The 22500-nt window shown below is 35.3% G+C and overlaps 1 protein-coding gene across 1 annotated transcript in view; it reads right to left on the bottom strand.

Annotated features, from left to right (window-relative positions):
- Positions 1-22500, bottom strand: part of LOC131591951 (forkhead box protein P2-like) — a 397175-nt gene that overhangs the window by 6805 nt on the left and 367870 nt on the right. Inside the window, exons 19-20 of the mRNA XM_058863087.1 lie at positions 22343-22412; positions 21357-21520 (exon numbers count right to left, since the gene is read on the bottom strand). Coding sequence (XP_058719070.1) covers positions 21357-21520; positions 22343-22412 — 234 coding nt within the window. The remainder of the gene's footprint in view (positions 1-21356; positions 21521-22342; positions 22413-22500) is intronic.

Raw genomic sequence — 22500 nt, 5'->3', positions numbered from 1 at the left:
GACATAAGGAAGAAGTGTTCTACATAAGGATGGTGAGACATTGAAAGAAATTTCCCAGAGAAGTTGTGGATGCCCATCCCCAAAAGTTTAAAATCAGTTTGGATGGGGCTTTCATCAATTTAATGACATAAAATGCTCATGGCAGGCAGGGTGGAGTAGATGATCTTTAAACATCCCTTCCAGTCCAAATCATTCCATGATTCATTGCTATGCTTTCGTTTCCATGCTTAAGAAGTTCTGACTACAGAACTTTTTCCCAAATGAGTTCAATTCCTTTAAGGGTGGTGTCAAGGTTGCTTTTATGGCACTTCAGTGGCTGGAGTGCAGCCACTGTATAAACAGAGAGGATAACAAGAAATAGCCATTAAAAATGCATTACACATTAAGATATTAGTTCCTCTTGTATTGTAATTTTTTAGTGTTGAGGACTGCATTTTTGCAAGGACAGTTCAAAGATTATTTTGATGATTAACCTGTGGAAGGATTAATATCTTAAAGGACTAATCACGAAACAAAATTTTCATTTTTTTCAACTATACTTTCTTACAGATTAACAGTAAATCAGGACTAAAAAATCATGCAGTTCAGTTGTCTGCACAAAAATAAATTTCCTAGGCTGTTCTTCCAGAAGCTTAAAAAAGCTTTCTAAGTTTTAGAAAACACTCCCATACAAGCGTCTCTTTCTGGAAGTGTAAATACAAGGAATAACAAATTGGCTCTGGAAACTAACATTTCTCTCAACTCCAGATTTGTTTTTCAAAATGAAAGTTTGAAAGGCAAAGTTCAGGCATGTTGGTTAGAGACGTAAGGGATCTTACATATATAATATTTTACATATGTTCTAAGGAAGCAACAATAGAAGGTATGTATAAAAAGAAAAAAGCTTTGATTTTTATTTTAGATAAGCAAAAGAAGATTTTAAGATTTGTGTATTTACAGATAGAAATATATTTAAATATGATTATCTGCAAAATTTTGCACTACTATTTTTTTGTACAATAGGAGGACTGTGCTAAGAAAAAAATCCCATGTGAAGTACTGAGTATTTAAACATAAATCCTGAATAATATTTCTGTATTCCATGACTTCTTATTAATAGATATGCTACTCAATCCTAAAACATGCCATAGCTTAGTGATTTTGGACTTGTGATCAAAACTTTATGATCTACCATATACTTGGAATCTGTATTTTAAGAAAGTTTAGTATTGTTTCTTGATGAACTAATCGTGTTCAGAACTAGCCAACACTTTTTATTACTGACAATGAAAATAGAATAAAAAACATCATTATTAACTTCACAGATGTCAACAACTTGAGAAAACTCTCGTACAGGATTAGGGAAAAAATGGTTACATGATGAAAGGCTGAAAATGGATGTCTTAGGTTATAGAAAGAGCAACTGGTCAGATGCAGGAGTTAAAAGTTAGTTCATACAGTGAAGCATTGAACCACATTGCTGGGGAGGCTTAGAGTCCCCATCTCTTTGGGCCTTTCCCAAATCATCCTTGGAGTTAGACACACATCTGTGAGAAGTATGTTAAGTCCCTGCTAACTCTTTGGGATGATAAAGGGTTGGTGGAGACACCTCTCAGCAAGTACAACTATGACACCATGTCCAAATCAAAATGCCTGTCTCCTTTGAATAAGTGCTGACAAAATGCACTTCTGCCGGAGCTCAGGGTGACAATGCAATGCAGCACCAGAAAAAAAAAATACAGCTATGCTAAATTATTTTAAAGAACTCTTTGTTAAGATATAAATAAATGAACATCCTCATTTCAATAGATTACCTTCTTCACAATTGATGGATCTACAATTATAAAGAAGACTCTTCCTGCACTCCAGCACTTTCAAAATAATACTCTCTGTGAGAGATGTTTTTAATATAAAAGGATTCTAATATCTTGCAGATCTGCCTGCTCATCTCAAGACATTGCTTTTTCCTTGCTCATAGATTGCAGAACATGGAGTTCCTCTTTTCTGTGTACCTCAAACACACACTCTTCCGCATGCTTTACAGCTTTACATGAAAATTTTTCTCTCACTCCTTGCAACTGGCAAATTACAACTGCATACTGTATCCTTACAGAAACCACCATTTATAATGTTTAACTAGAATAACTGCCAGAGACAGGTAACAGTTGCTGGACGCTTATAAAGGCTTTATCAGGACTGTAGGCTTTTGGAGAACAGCAGAACAGCTTTGAGGTTTCAGAGGAAATAGAAAGATAACAGGACAGGCAACTGAGGGATAAATACCTACTAGGAAGAAATATGTAAAGTAACTTCCAAATATTTAGGGATGAAGCCAAATTCTCAACGCCTGCAATAATTCATCTGTATACAAGGTGAACTTGTCTTCTGAATTTTGCAGAAGATAAGTCTGATCTTGCCTTGGGAAAATGTGTTTAGTATAATAGTTACTAAAATCCTGCTAAAATCTAGACAACAGCAACAAACCAAGCTTCACATTCAACTTCTAAACATTAGAATGTGTGCTGTTGCTGACAGGAAAACAACCAGATTGTATAACCAAGTACATGATTTCTTAATTAAATTGAGTTGAGCTGGTGTCAACAAGGAGAAAATATACTTGATACAATATTCTTAATTATGAATAGCATATTTTCTACAGTGGATGCACTTCACATCAACTTTAATGTAAGAGGATACCGAATAAAACAAAACAGCAGTGAGAACTCAGGATAAGAAAATATAAATAATTACAACAAGTTTTAGATTTGTTTAGTGAAACAGTGCTCATTCTAAGCTTTGAATAGAAGATTCAATTTTTCTTTGGAAAACATATGAAGGCAGACAATGCCTTTTATAACCACCAGCATTGAGTTACTACAGTAATCCTTTCCTTCTTCCAAACAAGAAATTTAACAGTTTTTCTCTGTATATCTTTCATGCAGTTCTATAAAAGGAAAATAAAAAAATTAGTTCATTAGTTCATTTCTCATTTGTATATGTGAAAAAGAAAAAAAAAATGCAAGAAGTTAAGTGATTAATTCTGAAAGCTTCCAGGAAAATTCCAGGATTCAACCCCTCTAGGATTCTCAGTGAACAAACTCCACAGTTCAGATCTGGGTCATCTAAACATTGTTGCCCATATCAACCAAAAATCTTTAATGTTCTGCTAAACTCTTAAGAAAAAGTGCTGTGGGACATCATGACAGAGAGATGGAGTCTCTCAGGCAGTTAAGTCAATGTAATGACTGGAAGGGAAAATACTTTGCTTTTGGCTTTGTATTGAAGTGGTGGTAGATGTTGAGAAAGAGAAGCTGCCTCGGTCAATGCGCTTACTGTGAGCTTTGTAGCCAAGAATATGATTTGCAACATGCCATGTTATTCATTTAAGCTCTTTTGGTGCCCTTTTATTTCACTCAGGGGTTGCAATAATCAGTCTAAAATCATGAAAGGATAATCTTTTGGCTGGGTTGCAGCTGAAAGCATTTTGTATTGCTATGGTGACTTAGGTACCTAGTAACTCTAGGGAGTTTTTTACTTTGGTATTCAATGGCACAAAGGGCAATAAATTACATCATGTCTTGAAGTCCCTCCCAAGCATCTTTTGTACGAGACTTTAATTTTGATACTGTTGACTCACTAGCTTTCCTAGTGACTTCAGACAGATGTGTATAAAGATGATGAATTTCCTAAAACTCAGATGAAGAAAGTTTTCCCAGGGGAATCTTTGGGACTGAAAAATTTCTAAGCCATATGTGTCATGACAACCTACATTGATTTTCTTTTAAGTTTATGTTTGCCTTTTAAACAAATAAAGATTCTTAAAAGTTAAAAAAAAAGTGAAATACATAATTAGGTAGCTCTCAAGCAACTTTAAGTATTTCCCAAATGAACTGATGTTCCATTCAATCCATTCTTCCTCACAATTATGTAGATAGCTTAAGCCCACAAATACTGCATCTTCAAAACCACTTGGTTAGTCTGCAGATATTCCTTCAACTGTACTGTCTATTCACTATCTTTACTTCACTACAATTAATGTGCTTCAGTATATGAAAAGAAAAAAAACGCTATCCTTGTGTAACACAGTATCTTCTACAGAACTTCACATTTCCAGTGTAACTTTTAACATCAGACACCTGCATTTTTATTTATGTTTTTGCTTATTACCAACAGATATCCTCAATTCTTTTATGTAGTGGGTATCCTGAACTACAAGTGCAATTTTGATTGAGCTACACAGAGTGTTCCAGTAAACAGAGAGAACATCCACAGCTACAGAATTCATCAAACTGCAGAAGTTTGAAAATATTTGTGCCCAAGCCAATAGGGTGAGCTACTAATAATACCGTGGCTAATATAATTATTTGTATATGTTTTCATATTTTCATATGTGAAAAAGGTTTAAAATATTTTTATCTGAAGCATTTTTGCTTTCTAAAGACTTCTTTGTATTAAGTATTTTCCAAGCTTAACCTGTTGAAATACATTATGTACAAATTCTATTGCTGTCTTTTTTTCCTAATAGAGGTGAACTAGTATTTCCTCAGGAAGAGCTATATTACATCTTGCCAATATAGGTATAGATCTGTAGGATATCCCATAACAATTTTGTAAGAAAAGCTTTCTTTTCCACTCCACTATTTCAGATTTAGAATTTTTTATATTTATGCCTTCCTAGACAAATGGAGACAAATCCTCAAATCCTATAGTATTTTCATGTTATCTCATTCTTACTCTGTCTTTCTACAATTTTACGTTATTATAAACAGTTTATTATTTTTTCTAAGTAGAAGTGAACTGTTTATTGATGTGAATATGTATAGCCACATAGGGAGATACTAATCCAAATATTGAGAAAGGGAAGAAAGTATTAGATGAGTAATTAAATACAAATTCTGTAATGCTACAACTGTCACAGAATCTATTATTATTTCTCCTTGAAGATCAGGAAACACTTCCCCCATGTATTTATCACATATACTGAAATGACGAAGAAGTGGCATTATTTCTAGATAAAATAATGCCTACATGCAAATCTCTGGCTTTAAGCAAGAAGGGGAGGAAGGTCCTGTTATCACATATCCTTCTCAGGAAGCTGAGGGTATGCTACCTCATTTCACTAAGGAGACAGTGAAGCTACAATGTCCTCGTGGAAGAAGACTAGAAATATGATTCCTGTAGAAGCACTGCTCTTCAGTGGGGGTGTTTATGGATGTGCTTTGTTAACCTACCACTTTTAAATTACACCCTTACACCCTAGGCCCTCCAAGAGCCATTTTGAGAAAAAAAAAAATACTGGAAGTAACAGCCTTTTATTTTCTGAAATGCAACACTGAAGCACTAAATATGAAATTTGAAATATGCTTATTTTCATATTTATAATTTTATCCATCACCAAGGATTTGAAGTCCACCATGGTGGAGCTGGAGTTGCATTGACTTGGCAATGGAAAGCAGAGGCAACAAACACTCCTAGCTGGCAGGCACTGCTGGTGACAGGAGATAAAAGTTCACAGGAATAGTTAATTAGGCCACTAAAGTTTGTCTTTAGTTCATCACTAGAGGAGATGTCGTAAGATGGAGTTAATGATCAATGGTCACAAAGCACCTCTGGTGCATCAAGCAAGGTAGGAGCAAGTATGAATGAGTTTGTGTATTAATGATGTAACCAGATGAATGAGGCTTTTACAACCTCTAAACTAGACTTTCCTATTTATAATATCTGTTGATAAAATTTTAGCAGCCAGTGTAGAAGCAGCTAGTGCTCTTCATGCCTTCCCTTCAATTACACTAGAATAAAAGGAACGTGAGTCCCTTGGGGCAGCGGTAAAGAAAAATAATAATCACAATCCACATAACTACCTATTGCACAAAACTGGTCTTGCAGCACAACTTTTTGTCTGTAATCAATTAAAAAAGATGTAAACTCAGTTATTGATGTTTCTAAGATCCATCTTAGAATCTTTCACTTTTGCAAGTACCTGATATGACTTCACTAGTATCTGTAAAACAAAATCCAGAGCATCTTTCTCCTTAAGCCTGAATGCTAAAATTGCTATGTTGCTTCTGCTCACTCTCTCAGTGGTTCTGTTGTAAAGAAAACACACTCTATGATCACTGGATAATACAGGTTAAGGGCTCTAGAATATCTCTAGGTGAACCCACTGCCTAAAGAAGGCACAGCTAGAAGGTCACAACAGATTGCTTGGGATTTTATCCAGTCAGGTTTGGAAAACCTTGGAGGATATGGACTATTCAACTTGCTTGTCAACATCCCCATCCATTGCCTAACTGTCCTCTTGAGGAAAGAGGACATATATCCATATATCTTTATATCCAGTCTCAAACTTTCATTTTAACTTATGCCCTCTGTCTCTCATTCTACTACCACGGTAAAGAGCCTTGTTCCATCTTCTTACTTATCTTCCTGTAGGTACTGAGAGTCAGATCACCCCAAAGCCCCCTCTTCTCCAGGTTGGTCTAGTTCAGCTCGTTCAGCTCTCCCCAGAGGGCAACTGCTTCTGCTTCTGATCATGTGGGTTGACTTTTGCTGAACTCACCCCAGTTTACTGCTGGAATTCTTAAATTTGAGGTGCCAAAACTGGACTCAGATGGGGATTTTCCTTCCTCAGTGCAGGGCATGGCGTTTCATAAAATTCCTCTTGGCCAAGTCCTTCAGCCCATGCAGATCCTCTAAATGGCCATCTTACCCTTATGCATATTCACTGTTCCCCTAATTTGATATCATGTGCAAACCTAATGAGAAAGAGGTCCTGCAGGATATCAAGTAAAATGTAAACCAGGACAGGTCCCAGCATATTCTTACATTCCAGGAGAAATCAGAGAACACCCAGGTATTACAAATGTATGACCAGAGTAAGTCAAGAACAATTAATAACTGGATGTGAAGATCTAGCATGAAAACAGCAGAGGAAAGCTACTCTGCTTATGAGTGCCTACGTATATCTAATATCAGAGGGAAGTGGGACAGCAGGAAGATACTCATTATTACCTGAAAATCTGAAGTAAGAGAACACCTAGTGCCATTTTAAAGAGATGAATATGCCACAAGCTATCCTAGGGTGTCTGGAAAGGAAGCACTATGAGAGCTGTTTAATGAAGAAAAAGGGAAAAAAAAATGAAGAAAAAAAGGGGTGATTTTATCTATACCTTTCGGGTTTTAGGGGAATATAGATAGCAGAAAATATTAAGACATTACACTTATATTCACAGGAAAAATAAAACCCAAGCTGTTTTAAAAAGTACTTATAAATTTATTGGTTAACAGGGCATATCCAATTAGTCCTGACAAAACTGAGAAAATATTTCTTGCATTGGCATGGAAAAAGCTGTTATGGATTTCAACATTAGTGATTTTGCTAATGTTATAGACTAGTAGGAGTGTAAAAGGTTTCAAGACCTAATAAAAAGATTTCAGATCTGGGAGTGCTTGTCTTATTCAGAAAAAAAGAAAAGAAAAAAAGAAAATGAAAACAAAGATTAAAACATTTTGAGAAATTGAAATTGAGACATGGGACTGTAAGAAGTTACAAGAAATATCAGATGGAGATTAGGAATGATTCGGAGTGACTGAAGACAGAATAAGAAGTGAGGGAAAGCCAAAGACATGAAGACAAAGAGTTTCCTTGGATGAACTCCAGATCTCATTTAAGTCAATTGCAAAATTCCCTTGACTTCATTAGGGCCATGATTTTGCTTCTGAAGTTTATTCACTGAAGATGTAAGGAAAATATGTAATGGATCTGACAGAACGCTTGTGGAGAAGGGGAATAACCAAAGGTGAAGGACATATATTTCCACCAGATGAATGAGGTGGAATAGCAAGTATATGTAAGACCAGTAATTTTACTTGCTCTATCAGCCTTCTAAGAATAACACTGCAATAAAAAAGGAGAACAGATGGGTCTATTTAAATTTATAAATTCCTATGAGAAACTCCCAAAAATCTACTCATGCTAGAAGTAGACACAAAGATTTGTCAGTCATAAAAGTAATTAAATGAAGAACAAAAGATTGTATCACAACATGGAAGTAGGTTAACAGCAAGAAATCTCTAAGATGCTACATTTGATTTTTATTTTAAATGTAATTATGAATAGCCCTGAAGATATAAACAGAGATAACAATATGATATATAACTAGTTATATGTGGAAAAACACATAACTGTGGAAAAACCTCAAAGCTGACAATTCATGGCAAAATCAATTTACTGCTGACAAATAAAGGAAAGAAAATAAACTACCCATATATGTCCATCTACTATAACCACTTGGGAAATATATTATGAATCCTTCAATGGTGCTTCTGCTTGAGGAGTCAAAACCCAGTATGTCAGACCAGCTAGAGGAGAATAATGACAATGACAATTATATAAAACATGTTTATGAATTTGTAAGTAGGCCCTCACTTCAACTGTTACATTCAATGGACTTGACTACCCTTTAGCTATTACTCCCTCACCCCAAAAACCATACAGAAGAATCCAGGAAGGAACAACAGAAGTGACCTATGGCATGGGAAACATACCTGTGGGAGGAAACTTTGAATTGATTTAATTCAGCTGCCTCTGAAGTCAACACAAGAGTAGAGGCTTGGAGATATGAGTAATAGTGAGATACTAAAAATATGGAAACATGGAAAGTATAGGAAAAATGGACATGTTCACCTTTGCCTTATTCATACTTAAGGGTCACCCAATTTAATATGGCTGATTTACAATAATTTTATCCTTATAGTTATTACACGACTAATTTATCATAAAAATAAAAAGGCAAAATACTACTGCAAAAGAGAGGTTTCTAAAATCCTCAGTATATTACACAGTTAGTGAGCTCTAATTTTCAAAATTACTATATATTTAAATCCTACTAAAAATATTAAGTATTCAACAATTCCAAGATGCCATCTATCCTTAATCTACAGGAAAAATGTTTCAACATATATTGATCTTCAAACTGCAGAAGCCAGCTAGCCATTAATTCATGGACACTAGGAGCAAACCTCTCATTTTTCCTTTCTATAGCATATGCACTTCCCAACTCAGGGATGACTTACCTGCTTCTCTACAAAATATACAAATACATTTGATCCTGAAGAGGCTGGAGTTGGTGCTTGGTGCTTCCTGCCCTATCAGTTTAGGCCAGCCCAAGCATATGCAAATATAAACTGGTTCTCTTCAAATTAGGGTCAGCTAAAACACAGAGTTTCTTTTCAAAGGAAAGTTGGAAATGGACATTGGTGGCAAAATTAAAAGGAAAATATGCAAAACAAGTTTTTGAAGGATTTCAGTTTTATAGTAAAGAGTCTGAGTGTAAAAAATGTTGAAAGTAATAATAAAAATCCTCAACAATCAAACATGTTCTTTCTTTTAGCTTACTACAAAGAAATGAGCATTGTATAGAAAAAATTCTAGAATATAAACTGACATTTAATTTGACAATTTTATTTTCCTTTAACAAAATAAAATATTTTATTGATTAAAAATGGGCAGTGAAAACATAGAGGTTTTTTTTATATTACAAAACTTATAATTAAATTGAGCAGGTCTTGGTGTTCTGTCTATTGTTTGGGGTTCTCTTATATTATTTTTATTATTACTATTATTAGACTTGGCAAGAAAAGGAAAAATCTATAAATATGGATATCCTATTTGCACTAATATATTAAATTTTGAAAATTGATAAAGACATCATCTTTCTGAAAAACTGGCATATTAAAAATACACTTTCTTTAAATATCAAATGAGGCTTAAAGCCCACTTACAATTAGCCCTTCTTACAGAATCAAAATTTGTAAGAATCAAGTTCTGACTAAGAACTAATGCCATCTAAGAAGATGACATTACCATAGATTTTCTGATTCTAGCAACTCTTACTAAAATTCCCATCCTTGACATTTGCTTGCTCCCTTTGGTGTCTAAATAAATGTATTTTCTCTGTGATAGAACCACAAGAAAGTAGAAACTTGACTAGAAATTAGCTTAGGGCACAGGCCTCTAAAGTCTTTCAACCCATCAACTGCATCTAGTTCAAACGTCTAAAGTTAACACACTAAACAAAGAACAGTATTAGGGAGAAAGAGCACAGAAGTTTTTTAAGCGAAATTTCAAAGCAAAACGACAAAGTACTAGAGATTGCTGTGTGAATATTTTTGGGGTTATTGAAGAACCATAAAAATAGCAAGCCTAGAAACAACAAAGTTCAAGACAAGAAGCTGTGGATCTGGCATGCTCTGTAGTATTTAATGGCTGGGAAGTTTTAAAAATTGTACGAGTTACACAGACACTTAGCAGCAACAATTAAATACCTCAGTATTATTTGTGGGTTAGAGCTGATAAATATTCTCTACGCAAAATCTGGAAAGCTACTCAATGATCCAGGAAAAGCTGAGGGAGAATTTGGACTGTGTTGATATGTAGGGTTTGTACATTTTAATATAAATACGTGCTAAATACAATTGTTTTTCTATTTCTATTGAAAACTTTTACATCAATAAAACTTCTGGGAAACACAGAGCTGATCAGATAAATAGTATGGGACAACTCCCTCAAGGGAGTTGACAGCTCCTCCAGGTTTAGTGTCATTGGCAAACTCACTTAGAATCCCTTCCAGTCCTGCATCTATGTCATTTATGAGGATGTAGAAGAGCACAGGGGCAAGGATGGAGCCTGTGGAACCCCACTAGTGACAGGTCACCATTCTGATGTCACCCCAGTCACTGTAACCCTTTGTGTCTGACCCATGAGCCCACGTGTAACCTGCTTATCCAGCTGAGTGATGGACCCTTTGTCCAGAAGGATCCTGTGAGAGACAATATTAAAAACTTTACTGAAGACCAAAAAGATCACATCCACTGGCCTTCCTGGATCTACTAGGTGGGTTATCTTATCGTGGAAGGAAATCAGGTTTGACAGCCTGAACTTCCCACCCATGAAGCTGTGCTGGCTGTGACCAATGACTGTGTTGTCTTCTCTTTTTTCTCAATACTTCCCAGAATAAGGTCTTCCATGATTTTGGCAGACACTGAATTGAGACAAACAGGCCTGTAGCTTACAGGGTCCTCCTTCTTGCCCTTCTTGGAAACTGGGACAATTTCCACTCAGCTTGGACCTCTCTGGATTCCTAGCTGGACTAGCTTGATCTGGTAAAACAAGACTGGAGAAAAGCCAGTGTTCAGCTGTGGTTTTTTTTTGCTGAATAGCTGATGGTAGCTTTAACAAGTAGAATGACACATCACACTCAACACAGACAATTGGGTCAGACTGACTTGTTAAGGACTTTCTGCACTACCCTTACTGACATTACGCAAATTAGCTGAATGTTATGCTTACTATGTATTTCTCTGTGAGGCCAACTTTCAATTTGATCTTAAAAATAAGAGTACTTAAAAGTATTTAGCAATGATAGCTGCTGCAAATCACAAAATAAATGGATCTGAACAATTCCACTATCTTTGTAAAACATGGCATACCTGAAAAAGTGCCTACTTTTTCAAAATTTATGATATGGATCAAAAGAAAAAAGGGCTAGAAGGGACTTCAAGAGATCATGAAGTCCCTTAATTTTCTTCCCCTACCCCGAAGTAGCATAATTTATACTTAAATCACTTTTGACCACTTTAATTTATTCTTAGAAGTTTCCAGTATCAGTGGTTACAAAGATTTTCTGTGTTGGTACATGTATCAGCACTTTATTATCCTGAAGTCAAAAAGATGGGGATTTTTTTCTGGTGTCTATCCTACCTGTTCTGGCCAAAATACCAATCAATTATTTCTTGTCCCATTCCCAATGGATAAATTCTTTCCCATCTCCTCTGCACTGTGTTCTAAAGGCTGTCATCATTTCTCACCTGGTTCCTCTCTTCTCAAAAAACCTAGTATTTTTAGTCTTTCCCCAGTCTTCAGAAAAGACCAATCAGAAGAACTGCATGGAAGACAGAGCTTACTTTTATATACAACATTCCTGTTAAGTATGTTCTCAGGAACCACATACCTTTGTCATATTTGTCACCAGCTTCTAGCATTAAGAAAGACTGTGCATCCAGTCATTCTAACTTTTTTCAGAACATTTTACCAAATTGTTAACATATGAATATTAATCATGCCTCCCATTGTTATACTATTGCAGATTTACCATTTAGATGTGAAGATCAACATGCTGGATTAATATGCTATGTCTCTATAATTTCTGCAAGAAAACACAAATCCAGTCTGCTTGCAGACTCAGCTGATTAGGAAATATCTGAGATATCACAGAGCCTAGATTAATACATTCTGCCTCTTAACCACATACTTTGGCCTGTGCTTAACACAGACTTCAGCTTCACAGGGCACTGTATTCCTGCTGAATGAAATATATACAGTGCAATACATTTGTCATTAATACATCTGTATATAACTACAAAATAAAAATACATATGGTTTAAATTGTACTTCCAGTAGCTCCAGATAGATACAAACACATTATTATTTCTCTCATGATGCTATGAATAAAGGGCATGCATAGTAACAGAACACTACTTGATGGGTGCTCATCTCATGCTATGTCACTGCCACCAGGCATGGTTTGCCTTTGGGCTTTATGTACCTATAGCCCAGTCAATGGCAACTGGCTTTGTGTCAAGCCCTTCTCTGAATGAAGTGATGTTATTCTACAGGGGGACAGAAGTCTAAGTAATATACACCTTCTATTCAACTACATCTGAACGTCCTTCTCAAAACCCAAGTAATTCAATTATTACCTAAGGACTGCAAGAGTTTGTGGCAGGGATTTGACAAACCTTTCTGTTTTGCCTTTGTACAGCACTTTCCACAACAGGGCTCTCAATCCATCCATAATGGTGTATATTAAAATAAACCATAACAGTTTAGCTGAACATAGCTGAAATAAGCTTTTCCCCCACAGGAACAGAGACGAAGAAGAAGTGCTTTATATACAAGCACATCTGGAATTCTTCAAAAACCTGTTAAAACCTACCCACATAACTAAACCCAAACTGAGTCTTTTTATGGAATGGCTTGTAGACACATGAGGAAAATGGACAGTCTTCTCTATCAGAAAGTCTGTTTGGTCTACAAAATAAAGGTTCAAAGCCACAGTGTGCTGTCTAGAATACATTTGAGAAACATGAGGAAGAGTAAAAAACACTCTGTAAACTAAAACACATATCAGTGAAACTAAATTTGAATATATTTAGTCTGAAAATTGGAATATAGCTTATAATCATCAAAGGAATGAAGTTTCACAATGTCTTTCAAATTTGAGATGGACTATGATAATTTTAGGACAGAAATTTTAAAATGTGGTTGCCCACAACATGACTCATCTTCTGTGCTCTTGGAGCAAGAGGAGGTAAAAGCTCAGAGGTCACTTTTTCAGCTATGATGTCTGATAATGCCAAATTTGCAAGGAATGAAGAAAGGGAGGGAAAACATGAAGAGAAATAAAACTCAATTTTGGGGGAATTCCCTAATTACCCAGACTACTACTATCATAGCATAATACTGCATCAAATAAACATATCACCTTATCTATTTCAATCAGAAGCTTATTAAAGTTTTCGAAAAGTATCAGTGGAGTGGTCACAATCATACAAAGACTCTGCAGCATCATTAAATCCTTATTAATGGGTATAGTGGAACAACAAACTTGGTAAAATTTTGGTATAAGAGGGAGTCTACTGGATATGTTCAGCCTAATTTAAGATACACTTTCAGTGCTGCTTGTTTGGAGTAAACCATCATAATACTTGCAGTTATAACCCTAACAGAAATTACACCAGGGTCATACCACACATATGCATTCCCAGCACTGTTCTAAATCAAAGGCTTTTGTTAGATGAAACTGCACTTAGCCAGAAGATTGGGAACTTTGCTTTTGCATATGGACTTTACCAGCTATAATCACATCTTTATCCATCTTGAAATTTAGTAACTATACCGTGACCTACACATGGGGTTTCACAAGACATGAAGGCTTTCTATAAAGTCTTAAAAAAACCCAACCCTGAATTGGAATTTTTAGTCTTTTAAAATGTGTAAAGTGCCTAGTTTTCTCTGAATTCTAGAGATTAAACAATAGTCAAATAATAATTTCTCAGCATAATGTCTTACATTTTTCACGGAATGCTTAGATCTATGGATCATAATTTAAAGTACTGGTATAAGTGTTATCAGGTGGATATAACTGTATGCTTTTATTTGACTTTTTATGTGATAAGCAAGTTTAAAGACAGTTTGAAAATATGTATTTAGGAAATAGTATTTAGGGAGTCCACTTTCAAAAATTTTTGCTTATAATATTACAGTTACTTAAGAAACAAATGCAATCATCAATAGTGGATAAAATTTGTTACTGTCTGTGAAGTTTTAGAAATAAACTTTAACAAGCACTGTCATCTCAGCTTCTGCATTGTGCAAAGACAGGACTGTCTTATGAACTGATTTTAAGAGTTAACCACGTTGCAGAGAGATTTAGTTGTGCAATGTGAAACAAATTTTTAACATCTGCAACAACACCGAAGATGCTGCCTTTTCTTATACAGCCCTTTTATGCAAAAAGCGAAAGTATGCTGTGCACAGACGGAGAACTCATGATAGCAGTACCATAAAGTTTTCAGCAAGACAGCTTCCAAAGAGATTCTCTGAAACCCCACAGGAGCCTGCCAACTTATACAAGCCATGCTATAGGGATCTGACTCTTTTCAGCTGAAGGCACTGTATCTCTGGAGTGATCTTTTTGTTAAGAGCATTGGGAATGTACTCTAGAAGTGCAACAACTGAGGCTGGAATAATATAAAAAAGAAACAGCAACTTCTGATCAAAAGTAAGACATGTAACATTTAAGAAGCTAGAGACGAAAGGATAAAGAACACCATCAATATTGGAAAATAAGTAAATTGATGAACAAAAGTAAACGTAGAGGACAAATGGTCTGAAAAGTAAAGTAATGTAAAATAAAATTTCAAAATGAGAATATAAATATTTGGGGAAACATTTAAGTGAAAAGTTGTTTCAATGGGAATGTTGAAAAATATTATCAATCAAAACATCATTGATTATTTTTCCATTAGTGTCCACAGGTAAATGGCTTTGTACAAAAGCCAAAATTATTTCACTGCATATTCTCACAATAGAACTTCTTTCAATGGGAATATGCTCAGACAAAAGCCATAACCTTTAAGATCCCATTTCCTAGCTGCTCCTCTTTTCATATAAAAATAAAAGTTGTCACAAAGTCTCTTTGCCCATTATCATCCTTATGTTAGATTTATGAATAAAAATGTGTGAAATTAAATTATACAGGCATTAAAATATCATGTGATTAGGTGAAACGTTTTTGATGAACAAGGATACCCAGAAATACTGCAATTGCTACCACATTCATCTACTCAATTACATGCTTCTCACCTATTTAATAATGCTTGTTACATCCCTGTTAATTGGTGTGTTTCGTGAGTTTATTTTCTTATATACTATGTTAAGTATTATACAATGAACAAGAGACTTGGATCATAGCAGTCCCCTAGAACAGAACAAGCCTCCAAGGTAAATGCAAAGAGATCATGAAATGGGACAATGAAACGATAACAAAAAAAAAAAAAAAAAAGAAAAAAAAAAAAGAAGGAAAGACAGGGGATTGGAACATTATGAAGTTAAAGAAACAAGGGAATGAAAGGGATTAAAACTGGAATGATAGGTAACCTACTGTAAGTGGTGTGAAAGCTTAACAGTGGGGGACTGGAATAATCAGATATGGGAACGACCTGACAATGGAATGCTTTCAAACTGAAGCACCTCAAAAGTAAATGATCTTAGAGCAGAATAATCATATTTGCCTCTGGGAATAAAATTTAAAGATAAAAAAGTTTGAAAAAAAAAATAACAAGTTTGATGATTATGCAGATAGAACTGCAGAGAGAAATGATCCAGTCAGGGCAAGAGTGAGAAAAGGTAAAGGAGTAGGGTTGGGAACGACAGGAGAATAAAAAGAAAAGGTGACTGAAACCATAGATGCTTGGAACTCCCTTTTTCCACACAAAATCGGAGACGAAGGACTACACTGGATAAGGTCTTTTTCTTTTCTTTTTTTTTTTTTTTCAGATTGACTCTTACCCTTGCTCATTTGGACAAAAGTTATCCTTTCTCATAACAACCTACCATAACATTTTCCAGAAACAGCTTTAAAGATCATGGAATATATATGTGTGTGTGTCTTGACATTTGGCTTCAAACAATTCCCATCTTAGGGAGTACAGCACTACAATAGCTGAACATAAAGACTCATATAGGAGATGATGTACGAACTCACTTTTTGAGAAGCAGTTCCAAAACTGTATTTCTTGTTTTCTAAAAACACTGTCAACAACTAAAACTCTAGAAATCAGAATGGCATTAACTCCAGGATTCTGGATCTGCTATTAGGAACTGGATTATTTCAGTAAAACATTTGAGAATGAGTTCAGTTGCATTGTCTTCAGTCTACACTGTCACGGAGTGAGAAGGGAGACAACCATGATGACTGGCCCCTTCCTCAAAACTCACCAGAGGGATATCTGTTTACCCTATCACCTTTTCTAACTCCTTATTTAATGAGCTGCAGTGAGTTTCAACAGAATGGCATAATCGCCCCCTTGTTTCCTGTGGTAAGACTACATTTTCTCAGTCTGCCATTTTCCTTGTTTCCTCATGACCAATTTCTTTCCGTTTCCTCAACTGCTATGAAGAGCTTTGCAGATTAAAATCGTACCTTTTCCCCCCAGGACTATACAATAAAGTAAAGTGGCATTTTGCATGATGCATTTGCCATGACCATGGGGACAAGTGATGTGCTAAGTATTCTGGTGATAAAACACCCGGGTCTGTGCCAGCTGCAATAATCACTGAAGCGTAATCAGTCTAGAACAAATGCAGAGACAAACACCAGAAAAATACTTGAACTTGATTTCCATCTCTTATTTGCCATCCCCAAGAGTGAGAACTCTTGAATGTATAATAGAGACAGGAAAAGTAATAGCACAAAGTTGATTTCACTATGATCCTGATGTTCATTTAAAAATCTAAATTTATAGTTCTGAAAGAACTATAGAATTGAAAGACCTTCAAATCCCACTAAAGCTCTTCAGCAGTATGCTTTCTATTACATACAGATTAAAAAGAAGTTGCATTTTCAGTAATGCATGAACTGTCATTATTGTTCCTAAGTATCATCTCATGTCTCAACCAATGCTGTTGTTCCTATAGGAATAATAAAAGTTTTGTCCAATGTTTCCCACAACCGAGCTTTAACTGCACTAGTTTGGATTTGTTTTCTTTAGTTCAGAATTCTGCATTTATACTCCAAAGGTGTGTACTGTGGAATTTACAGTTACATCCATGTACAATCGTTATGCAAGATTAACAGCACCTAGTTTTACATAAAGAATGAATCTTTGTGCATAAAATATCTTCAGTTCTGTTCATCACTTTGAAACCTGTTGCTTATCAGCTCTAACTCATAATAATTTCGGAGAAGTAGTCCATGTTGAAATAATGAAAGAAGAAACAGTCTTAAGCATTGACTTAAAATACAATTGCCTGATATTGATTGCTGACAACTGATCTTAGAAGAAATTTAAATTTTGAACAGAACATATTTGGCTACAATAAGTAACACATTTTCTCAGTGAAGATTTATGTCAAGGAAGCACTCAGCGCCTACATACCAAGAATCAGATTTGAAGGCCAGTCAAAGACAGTACTTGGATTAAATACTGCTGAAGTACAGAAAGAAAACCTAGGACTTAAAATTCCGTATCTATATGCTGCATCCTGGATCATGGAATTGCCACCTTTTATCAGCTAGAGAAAGGAAACTGGAAGGCACATAAAATTTCAGATATTTTATATAACAATTAGTGTAAGAGTTACCCCAGCTACCAGGCCATGGTTATACTGATCATCTACAACTTACTACGGTATTTTTAAGCATTCAGCATAAGAAATGGAGCAGTTTATATTTCATTACCTGATGCCAAAAATTTAGAGGTTTTAAAGTGCCCTAAATACACTGGCTAGAACTCACTACACTTAACAAACATTTAAGTGTGATAGAGTTACTTGAAGTTATAGACCTCTTGCCTTTCTCTAGTCAATAAGCAGAGACTATTTTCTAAGTAAGTTGATTCATTTGCCTATGCTAAGATACCTGGTCACAGAGGTAAATTACTGACTCTAACTGCTTTTACTACTGTGTTTCGCAAAACCAGATGTGAAGTACTAGGTTCATATCCAAGAACTGAAACAATTTCCCCTCACTCTGACATTCAGTAGCTAAGACACTATAATAACAGAAATCAATGTCTCTGGTAATGTTCCAGTGCTCAACTACAGATATACTGACTTGTGCACACACACATAAAATATGCTAAAAACATTCAGGTGATCATCCCAAAATGAGACAGTTTTGCTATCATATGGTTTTATCATATCTGATAAAATGACAGCACAATTTTAACAAACAATGCCTAACCAAGATGCTTGACTCTGACACTGTCACTGGGACTCTTTTCACATTTCCTGCTGAAATACTAAACAAATGCCTGTCTCTGGAACCTTGTCTAGAATACAAACTCTGCACCTTCCCAATTGAGTGCTTTGATCTCTAAATTGTGCACAACCTCTTTCCCTAACACCTTGCTCCATTGTTCCTGCATGTGTGCCACCTACAAGATGGCAGGCAACATTGTTCAGCATATACCTGCTGCTGTGGCTGGAGTATTTTCTTGGCAGTCAGGAGATAGATGTTTAATTACTTGGAGATTAATAGAGCCTCCAAATTCACAGGTGAGTGCAATAATTATCACACCTCAAAATAAAAACCTCCCTTCTCTAGGGGAAACACCCACACTTCCTGGGTGAACCTTCACAGGATACCAAAAGTAAGTAGGTGCTTGTGCCAGTAAAATACTTTTCTTTACTAGTTCATCAACTATTTTTGAGGTAAAAAAAATAAAAATATTATGTTAGATGTGTAGGCAATGCAAAATTTAAATTGTGTCTTCATTGTTTTCCATATTCTTCACTTGTTTTACTTCTGTATTGCTTTAATTATATTATTTTCTCATTTTCTTATGTAAAGCCCTTTAACAAAAATGAAGGTCTCTGACCAATGTGGTCATGGAGGCAAGGAAGAGGTCACCTCTTCCTTGGTCCTCTGCCTCCCATGCAAGCCTCTCCCTACCCTGGTCTTTCCTTGCAGATTGCATTCATTCCCTTTTTCCCCCTCAAAGAAAAGGAAAAAATGAGTGAGTGGCCACAAGTGAGTGGCCATCTAGCTTGCATCTTTTGCCTGATGGCTCATGGTCTCACAGAACCCCAGATTTCATGCACGAAATTTGGTGCAAGGGATGAATGCACATAGATCCTTTCTCCAGTGGTGTTTCAGGGCATTTACATTCTGTTGTTTCAGTCTATCAAGAACTGAGCAACATGGCCTCACAAATTTCAAAGGAGTCAACATAGCAAGTCCCAAAAATGCCAATTTTGACAAATGATACATCATAGAAATGTGAGAGTAAATATGAATCTCAAGTTAGGGTGTAACTAAGGTATTTGCCTTTGTTATAGGCAAGAATGACTTTAATATGCACTATTTTAACTATAAAGACAGCTATAAATGTAGCCATGCCTACATAATCATATGCACAGATATCACAGTTTATCAGGCAGAATGGCAGACAGAACACAGGATATGTAAACAGATCTGCCTAACACTTACAAAACAACTTTAATAGCAAGTGTCATTCTTTTCTGTAAAGTAGCTGTTTTTAACACACATGATCTAACTCTTGTTTGCTCTTTAAAGTTTTATTGTCTTGGCATTTTATACAGGAAGAGAGCATTAGCATACTCAGGAGAACTGCTAAAAGTAAAAGGCCTCAAGCTACCCACTGCATGGTTGATAGCATAAAGCATGGGATATAAAAACTTTTGTCTGATTGCTCACTTTACTTGTTTTAGAGTAGTGTTACTCTCAAGAGCATATATTCATGTTCTTTCTACTTCAAGTTTTATTACTTCTTTTGTATTATTTAATACATCTAAAGACACTTCCAAAAGACAAATTTTTCCATTTTGAAAAAGTAATGGTTTGGAACCTGATAAAATACATGAATGTTCACAGTATATTATTTTCAAAGGCAAATAGAATAAATGTACAATAAAACAATTAAATGCATGACAATAAACATTTCTATATGATCACAGATATATTAACATTCCAAACAAAAGAAGAAAAAAAAAGCAGTAAAATATTTTCCCTAAAAAAGGTCAGATCAAAATGGATTCTTCACACATCAGAGCATAAGTAAAAAAGGGAGCCTGGTCTCAATTACTGTTACTGTTAAATATCCCACTCTAGCAATTAAAATGAACATTTAAAATGTGAAAGAGAAAATGGAATGAAAAAAGGCAAATGAGATCAGCTTTTTAAACCATATAAAAAAACCATACCATAATTTTAGATACACTTAAAAAATCATCCTACAGTAAACTTAAAAGTAAGTCTACTTACATATCGCACTGCTAATTATTATATAAATAACCTGGGAAACAATACCTCCAAGATACATGTTTTACTATTTAGTAAACAAGAAACTGCCATGTTTGACACCACTGATTAAGGCCAGGCATTTCTAAAGCTTCAGACACATTTCTGAAATCCACAATACATCAATTTTTAATACTTCCACTCTCTCAGCTCCATTAAAAAGATGGTAGGGGAAAGAATTTAGAGTAATTAATGATATAGTTAGCTGCTAAATATTAATAGGAATCGTAGTCTTGCATAAAATATAACATATAAACCTTGCCAATACAGACGCACCAGTAATTAAACTTGAATATGTAATTACACTGATTTATATGACAGGCAAAAAGTTACACTTTACTGGCTTCTATGTAAACTGTGGGCAACAGTTAAACTTTGCATTTTATGGTTTATATAAACGGGCAATATCTCCACTACAGTTCATAAATGGTTTAGAGAGTCATAGTTAAAATTACAACTAATTCCAGTATGAACATTCTGACTATACCTTACAAACCAGGCTCTGAAAATGACCACAGAGATCAGCCTTCCATTACACTCAGAGCTTGCAAGCAAATTTATGAGGTTTAAAAAAAAAAAAAGGCAAAAAAAAGCTTATAGCAATCACTACAAAGTAAATGAAGACTTATCTATTTAAATGTTTTAATATAAATGTTTTGTTTCAAATGTATAGCTCCAGATGTTTCACTTAGCACCTTTCAAAGCTCTTTTGAGTAATATTGTGCCTTAGACTAAGGCATTTTTTCTTGAAAGAAAGCTGACTGCACTTACATGTGAGGCTGAGGAGAGCAGCCTGGACTGCTATTTCCATTACTGTCAACGTGATCCAGCGAACCATTGAGATCTTCATGCACTGCCTGCAGTAAGCCACTGGATGCGTTATTTATCAGTCCTGGGTTACTTAGCAATGGTAAACTACTCTCTGCCAGTGCAGCCTACCAAAATGAAAAGTAAAACCAAAATTATTAGTCTATACATAACACTCATACATGTATGAACATTTAGAAATATACACACACAGAACAGCTCATTTTGAGTAGTTGCTGAGGTGGTCAGAAGGATTTTGTGCATTTCTAATTACTTCCACATTCTGAATATAACAGCATTTCTATTTCTGGTTTACTCTTTCTTTTGCTTAGGTTTCATTATTTTCCATTTATAACCATGTTCTGATATTCACGGCACTTTCTAGTTTTACATCATTTTTTGACTTTGAATTACACTTAACCCCTTTGCCCTTCCACACAATGTATGGCTCCTTTATAATGCAGGCAGCTGCTATACTTTAAAAAATGACCAGAACTTAACTCAAAATAAAAAAGTCCTGACATTTGCCTCTTCTGCATAAAAATTATATATTATAATTAAACTTTAAAGTTTTTGCCATGAGCACCATGTTCCCCAACACTATGATGTGAAATCATTTATGACAGCTTGGATAAATATTAATGCATATCCACATGCATTTGCAAAAGCTTCTATCAATCTAACATTTGCAGCAAAACTGAATGTTCCAGATTTTGCCACAGGGTGTCCTTCTTGCTTCTTCACATCAAAAGTAGCACAAATAAGAACTACTACTTGCAGTGCTAGGTAATACAACTTACTTGGATGATTAACCCAACTATTTAGAATGACCATCAGGTCCACATAAACATAACAGGTAATTCTATACCAATGTATAGGAGAAATAAAATACATCACACATAAGAACGTAATCAGTGTGTACAAAGAAAGAATTATTTAGTATTTTTTACCTGCAAGCTTGCATTAAGAGCTGCTCCATAGCCTAAGCTGGTGGGTATGTTTTTCACTAACGTTGGGCTTCTGAAAATAAACGATTTTTCAAAGTTTAAAAACAAGCAGACATTCTGTCTGGCTCATTGGGTTAATGGATTGGTTTGTCAGCTCAGAA

Source organism: Poecile atricapillus, chromosome W, assembly GCF_030490865.1.
Source record: "Poecile atricapillus isolate bPoeAtr1 chromosome W, bPoeAtr1.hap1, whole genome shotgun sequence".
Taxonomy (NCBI): domain Eukaryota; kingdom Metazoa; phylum Chordata; class Aves; order Passeriformes; family Paridae; genus Poecile; species Poecile atricapillus.
This window is presented reverse-complemented; position numbering and strand designations above follow the sequence as displayed.